Raw genomic sequence first — 7,748 nt, forward strand, 5'->3', positions numbered from 1 at the left:
TGGCCCTAGGCTGGTATTTTTAATCGAACTTTAGCTCCCTGGGAAGAAAGTTTATTATTTGAAAGGGGAGGGAGAAGCAACTTAATAAATCAAAACACAGACGTCTGACTACGTGGTATCCTGGTGCCGGCCTGACACAAAGCGTTACAACAGACAGACTGGGAGTTGTCTTTTCTAGTGGCCAAACAATTCTTAGCTAAGAACTCAGTAAATGGTGATAAATCAGGATTCCCTGAATCAAACAACTACTCATTTATAAAGAAAACAAAAAGCAAAAAAAGTCTAAGAGCTGTCGAGATGGCTCCAGAGGATTTGGGCTTGAGTCTAACACCCACATAATGGCTCACGACCATCTGTAACTCCACCCTGAGGGGTCAGATCCCTCTTCTAACCTCTACACACTACAAGTATGCACATGGCATACATATATACATAGAGGGAAAATACACATACAATAATATAATAAATATATATTTATAACATATATAATAAAATAAGTTGGATTTTTTTTAAAGTCCAGAAATGAAGTACGGTGGCGTTTGCTTATCATCTCTGCACGCAAAAGGGTAAAGCCCCAGAACCTAGGCGAAGAGCAAAGTAAAGGCCATCCTCTGCCCACATGTCAGGTACCAGGCTAGCCTGGGCTACATGACAGCCTGTCTTTGAGACTTCCACCCCCGAAATTCTTACCACTATAACATTCATAAAATAGCCTCCCATCAGTGCATAGACTCCTCCTGAAGCACCCACGAGAGACTTAAGGGGGTCAAAAATGGAGCTGGCGAGGGACCCTGGAGAAATAAAACACAAAAGGCCAGACAGAACTGTAAGAATTATAAATGAAGTAGGTTTTTAAAAGTCTAAAGTAAAAATATGAGACATTTTGACCATTTTCATATTAGCAAGCAACAATTCCACCTTGTCCTTCTGTGCTGTGTAGATTCGGGCACACAGGTTATTTCTGAAACATTAAACATCTGCTAAAAGTTAAACGACAGGAGCTCAGGTTCTGGAGCCAGACTCATTAGCCATGACTTCAGGACATTATGTCTCCTGTCTATACCATGGAAATACGAATAAAACAGTCCCCAGTAGGCTTTGAGGGGACATGAAAGACTTGATACATATATCATCCGAAAGCACTGGGTGACGTGTTTTGTAGCCTGGCTAGCTATGACGTCAGATGGGCCAGTGAGACTGCTCAGCTGGTAAAAGCTTGCTGCCAAGCCCGATAACTTGATCCCTGGGACCCACATGGGGGAAGGAAAGAGCCAGCTCCAACAGGTTGTCCTCTGACCTACACAAGAGTCTACACGCACATACACATGTACACAAAAAAATAAGTGTGGCCAGGCGATGGTGGCGCATGCCTTTAATCCCAGCACTCGGGAGGCAGAGGCAGGCGGATCTCTGTGAGTTCGAGGCCAGCCTGGTCTAACAGAGCTAGTTCCAGGACAGGCTCCAAAGCCACAGAGAAACCCTGTCTCGAAAAATTTTTTAAAAAAAAGTGTGATAAACCATGTTCTGAGTACTAGAGGTATTCTTATCTCCTATAATTATAAAAAAGAGCTGTACCCTCTGAGCCATCTCCCTGAAGGTGGCCTCAGTATCCTTCTTGTCATAAGGTCCAATCATATCCTCCAAGCATGATGAAACTAACTCACTAACCCAGTCCTAGATATCTGTACCAAAAGGTGAGTCAAATGATGTCCTTGCTATGCTTTTTACTTTCATGGTTTGTCTTTTCCTCTCATGACCTCCCTTGGGATGTAATAGCATCTATATTTTGTGTTAAAAAGAATGTTTGAGGGTTGGAGATATGGCTCAGCTGTTACAAGCACCGGCTGCTCCTCCTTGTAGCTCACAACCACCCATAACTCCAGTTCCAGGAGATCTGATGCCTAGTCTGGTCATTGCAGGCACTGTATGCATGTGTGCCACGTGTGCATGCAGGCACTGTATGCGTGTGTGCCACGTGTGCATGCAGGCACTATGCATGTGTACCATGTGTGCATGCAGGCACTGTATGTATGTGTGCCATGTGTGCATGCAGGCACTGTATGCATGTGTGCCATGTGTGCATGCAGGCACTGTATGCATGTGTGCCATGTGTGCATGCAGGCACTGTATGCATGTGTGCCATGTGTGCATGCAGGCAAAACTCCCATACATATGAAAACAAATAAAAAATGTGCTGAGGAAGCACTCAGGAAGGAACAACTTTCTCAAAAGAAATTTCTGTTATGAGGAGGGGGAGGGGGAAAGGGAGGGACACAAGAGGAGGAGGAGAAACATCTCTTCAACATGCATACATACCATGGTACTCTCAAATACACACATACACTACATACATACATACATACATACATACATACATACATACATACATATATACATATGTAGAATGAAAAGTTGGCACAGAAGCACATACTTTTAATCCCAGCACATGGTTGGCAGAGGTGGGAGGACTGCCACAAATTCAAGGTCAGTCTGGTCTACACAGTAAAATCCTATCTCAAAATACAAGAGCAAAACAAAATAAATGGGAAAATTTTTACCACAGCATATTCACCAGATAATAAATAAAAAGATGGGAAATGGATTTTGTTGTTGTTTTGGTCTTTTAATTTTGTTTATTTTTTAACCCACATCTTACTAAGTGGCCTTGAGCTGCCCTGGAACTTATTCTGTAGGCCAGGCTGGCCTGAGTGCTGGGATTAAAGTTGTGCTACCACACGTGGCCTGATAACTATTTTTAAAATTGAATTAAACTTTAAAATCTTTCCACAAAGCAAATTAGAGGCTGAAATGGCTTTATTGCTGGGGTTTTGTTTTGTTTTTTGACAGTGTCTCACATAGACCAAGCTGTTTACAAACTTGTTATGTAGCAGAGGGTAGCCTTGAACTCCTGATCCTCCTGCCTCCATCTCCTGGGTGTTAGGATTATAGGCATCCACCCCACTTCTCTGCTGACCTGTAACAATCATTGAAATGAGAAGGGATCACAGGGCTGAGAATACGCCTCAGTGGCAGAGTGCCGGCCCCCCTACTGTGTGCAAGGCTCTGGGTTTGATCCCCAGAGTAATGACAACTCCACCTAACCTTCTCCATAAAGTCGAAGAGGCTAAGACACTTCCCTACTTGTTGTATGAAGCAAGCATTACTTTAGTGCAAAATGAGCAAATTCATTACAAGAAAACTACAGCCAAGGACTATGGAATCTGACCCAGTAGGAGAGTACTTGCCCAAATCTGAGTGCCCTGGAAACAAAGGAAGAAGGGAGGGTGATATGGAATAATAGCTTTAGATGTGTTACATTTGTTTATGCTGTGGGATATTTATTTAGTGATGCAAAGATGTGTTGCATTCTTTGATGTTGCATTTGTTTAACTCTGTAAAGCTGTGTTACTTTGCCTGCCTGAAACACCTGATTGGTCTAATAAAGAGCTGAACAGCCAATAGCAAGGCAGGAGAAGGATAGGTGGGGCTGCCAGGCAGAGAAAATAAATAATAGGAGAAATCTAGACTCTAGAGAAGCAAGAAAAGGAGAAGTAGAGGAGGACACCAGGAGCCAGCTACACAGCCAGCCACAGAGTAAGAGTAAAGAAAGATAAATAGAATAAAGAAAGATAAAAGGCCCAGAGGCAAAACATAGAAGAGAAACGGGTTGATTTAAGTTAGAAAACTGGCCAGACTTAAGCCAAGCTAAGGCCAGGCATTCAGAAGTAAGAGTAAGTCTCCATGTATTTATTTGGGAGGTGGGTGGTGGGCCCCCAAAGAGTAGGAGGGAAGAAACGAGAGAGAGAGAGGAAGGGAGGGAGAGAGAGGCGTAGGAAAGGAAGGAGAGATGGAGGAGGAAGAGGAAGGGGAGGAGGAGAGAGAACCAATATTTCTGGCCTCAGCTGGCACTTGCACTCATGCGCACACACCCACACACATACACATAATTAAAAACAAATCAGCCTGGTGGTGGTGGGCACACTCCTCTAATCCCAGCACTCAGGAGGCAGAAGCTGGTGAATCTCTGAGAGTTTGAGGCCAGCTTGTTCCACAGAGTGAGTTTCAGGCCAGCCAAGGCTACTCACCGAGGAAACCCTGTCTCCAAAAACAAAACAAAACAAAAAAATCAAACAAACAAAACAAAATTAGTCTTTTAAAACTTTAATAAATTGAATCCAATAGTCTATAAAAATCATAACATACTATGGCCAAGTGGCATTTGACCTCCCAAAAGCAAGCTTGGTTCAACATGAGAAAGTCAATATCATTCTACATATCACAAACCGAAATGGACAAATTGTATAAATAAACAAAAAATAAGCTAATAAAAAGAGAGAGGTAGGGAAAGAAAAGAGGCTGCAGAGGCAGCTTAGCTGTACCTCGCTCAGCAAGCATGTAGGCACTGGCTCAATCCCTACCCTACCAAAAAGGGAATGAATTACAAAATGCAGACAGAAGAAAATATCTGCATGTCATATACAGTTCCATTCAAAATTTCAAATGGGCAGATAATTCAAACAAACCTTTCAGAGACGCCGACATGGCAAGAGGGAGTCATGAGCCATCAGAAATACACATATAAACCTACCCGATTAGCACTAGTCACATAACAGACAGGCTAATACAAGGAAAACTGACAGTACTAAACTATTAGTCTATGAAAGAGCAGGGACTTCTGCTGTTGACATAAAACAGTTCACTTTATTGTCAAATGCCCTACAAAAATGTGGGTTCCAGGGTCCTGTCCCCAGATTGTCTGAGTCAGTAGGTCTGGTGGGATCTGAGCGGCCTCAGGTGTCCCGAGCGCTCCAGGTGTCTGTGACCATCAGTCAGCTTGCGGATGCTGAGCTGAGGGCAAGCAGCATAGCTCAGTCTTTTCATGTGCTCCTGTGAGCTTACGGGAAGAGGAATTCTAGGGTCAGATCTGATCTGGCCCCAACACTCTACCTTAACAGTTTTTTCTGATGCTGGCACTGTGGATCGGCAGGCACACCTCAAGGTAGTAAGGGTAAGAAACTGAGGTGACGGGGCACATGGAGAAGTGTAAAGAAAAGGCAAGGGTGACAGAGAGCTCACTTGGCATCTTGGCTTTCTTTTGACCACTGGGAATCACTAGGTTCTAGTGTATTTGCAGGTGGTCCCAACAGATTGGGAACCATAGACCTGAATGGCAAGAGAAACCTGCCAAGAAGCAATTGCCCAAATCACCAGAGACCGTGAGATAACCCTTCACGTTCTCCTGCAGGACTTCTCTGATGCTGGGACAGTGCTGCCCACAGGTTCAAATCCAGCCCTGGGCAGAGCAGGAATGTGTAATAGATGCAGGAGGCCCGCAAGTCTACACCTCTGTATTTGAGGACAGGACAAAAAGATGCAGGAAGAAACAGAAAGAGAAGAACCTGAATATATCTGATGGGGAGCCAAGCCTTGGCACCAGGCCTTCACTCTGTTTACTACAGCTCAAGACGGCTTCCTGCTGTCCATATTCCTGCCACTGCACACTACAAATCAGCAAGTCTCTCAATAGCAGTTGACAAATATCTCCCATCATCTAAGGAGGAAAGGAAAAGCAAACACTAAACTGAGTTGAATTGTAATCCCTAAACCACATGTTGACATCCAATGCCCAGGAATAATATTTGAAAACAGGAGATCTTATTGGATTTGTTTGTTTGTTTGTTTTGTTTTTTGAGACAGGGTTTCTCTGGGTAGCCATGACTATCTTGGAACTCAGTCTAGACCAGGCTGACCTCGAAACCAGAGATCCATCTCTACCTCCCGAGGGCTGGGAGTAAGGTGTGCACCACCAAACCCATCGAGATCTTATTTGAAAATAAGGCTACAAGGGAGAAAAATATTGGTATCAGATATGGTAGTGTGTGATGGACAATTTTATGTCAATTTGACACAAGTTAAAATTATCTGAAGGGCTGGAGAGATGGCTCAGCGGTTAAGAGCATTGCCTGCTCTTCCAAAGGTCCTGAGTTCAAGTCCCAGCAACCACATCTTGGCTCACAACCATCTGTAATAATACCCAGTGCCCTCTTCTGGCCTGCAGGCAGAACACTGTATATATAAACAAATAAATTTAAATAAATAATAAAATGAAATCATCAAGGGGGAACTTCAGTCAAGAAAATGCCTCCATAAGATAAAGATTGGACTGTAGGCAGGCCTGTAGGGCATTTTTTAAATTAGTGATTGATGAGGGAGGGTTCAGCCCATTGTGGGTGGTACCACCCCAGGGCTGGTGGTCCTGGGTTCTATAAGAAAGCAGGCTGAGCAGGCCATGAGGAACAAGCCAGTAAGTAGCACTCCTCCATGGCCTCTGCATCAGCTCTGCCTCCAGGTTCCTGCCCTGTTTGAGTTTTTCCCCTGAATTCCTTCATTGGTAACTAGCAATGCTGAAGTGTGAGTGAATGAACCTTTTCTCCCCAACTTGCTTTTTGGTCACGTGTTTCATCTCAGCAATAGAAACCCTAAGACATGACTCATTCCGGCAATCTCAGTACGGGGAAGGCAGAGGATCTCATGTTTGAGGCCAGCTTGGGCTACATTAGAGAGTGCTTAGGCAGCTTGAGCTATGAGACCAGTCTCAAAAACAGAAAGGTTGGGCTGTGGTGGTGGTACATGTCTTTAATCCCAGCACTTGGGAGACAAAGGCAGGTGCATATCTGAGTTCAAAGTCAACCCGGTCTATAGAGAGAGTTCCAGGACAGCCAGGGCTACACAGAGAAACCCTGTCTCATAAAAGAAAAAAGGAAGAAGAAAAGAGAACAGAAAAAAAGAAAGGCTGGGGATGCGGCTCAGCAGGTATTTGCCTAGAAGTCAGAAAGCTGCTGAGTCCCCAACACCATATAAATTCAGAATCCTACCACTGGGGAAGTGGTGGGAGGAGGATCAGGAATTCAGAGCATCCTTGGTTATTTAGCAAGTTAAAGGTTAGCCTGGGCTACAGGATGCCCTGTCTCAAAATGCAATGGGGAAAGGGGTAAAACAACTCAGCTATCCTTCAAGGAGTCAACAACTAGACAAGGCTGTAACACAGCCGGGCGGTGGTGGCGCACGCCTTCAATCCCAGCACTAGGGAGGCCGAGGCAGGCGGATCTCTGTGAGTTCGAGACCAGCCTGGTCTACAAGAGCTAGTTCTAGGACAGGCTCCAAAACTACAGAGAAACCCTGTCTCGAAAAACCAAACCAAAACAAGACAAGACAGAATACTTCTCTGCGGTGGCAAAAATTAACCATGATGCTTTCCTGAAATGACACAAATAAAGAGTGAGAACAGGCTGGTGCTTGTCAGCGGTAAAGAAGGAAGAGAAGCGGGAAGAAAGAGGCTGAGCCATAAAAAGGCAGAGTGAGGGTTCCCTGGGGTTGTGGGTATTTGCTCTCTCAACTACATGATCGTGAACCGGCGTGACCATGAACTGCATGACCGTGAATATCTTGGCTGTGTTGCTATGTTAAAATTTATAGGATGGTGGACTGGGAAGTTGGTTCAGTGGTTAAGAGCACTGGCTGCTCTTCCAGAGGTCCTGAGTTCAATTCCCAGCAACCACTTGGTGGTTCACAACCATCTGTAATGAGATCTGGTGCTCTCTTCTGGCCTGCATGCCTACCTGCAGGCAGAACACTGTATACATAATAAATAAATTAAAAAAATTTTTTAAAGCCGGGCGATGGTGGCGCACGCCTTTAATCCCAGCACTCGGGAGGCAGAGGCAGGTGGATCTCTGTGAGTTCGAGAC

At 44.6% G+C, this 7,748-nt stretch overlaps 1 protein-coding gene across 2 annotated transcripts in view; it reads right to left on the bottom strand.

Annotated features, from left to right (window-relative positions):
- Positions 1-7,748, bottom strand: part of Rhbdl2 (rhomboid like 2) — a 45,856-nt gene that overhangs the window by 6,356 nt on the left and 31,752 nt on the right. For both annotated transcript variants that reach the window (XM_005353281.3, XM_013348349.2), the window contains one exon: positions 691-791. In XM_005353281.3, the coding sequence (XP_005353338.1) occupies positions 691-791 (101 nt within the window). The remainder of the gene's footprint in view (positions 1-690; positions 792-7,748) is intronic.

This window comes from Microtus ochrogaster, chromosome 10 (assembly GCF_000317375.1).
Source record: "Microtus ochrogaster isolate Prairie Vole_2 chromosome 10, MicOch1.0, whole genome shotgun sequence".
Lineage (NCBI taxonomy): Eukaryota > Metazoa > Chordata > Mammalia > Rodentia > Cricetidae > Microtus > Microtus ochrogaster.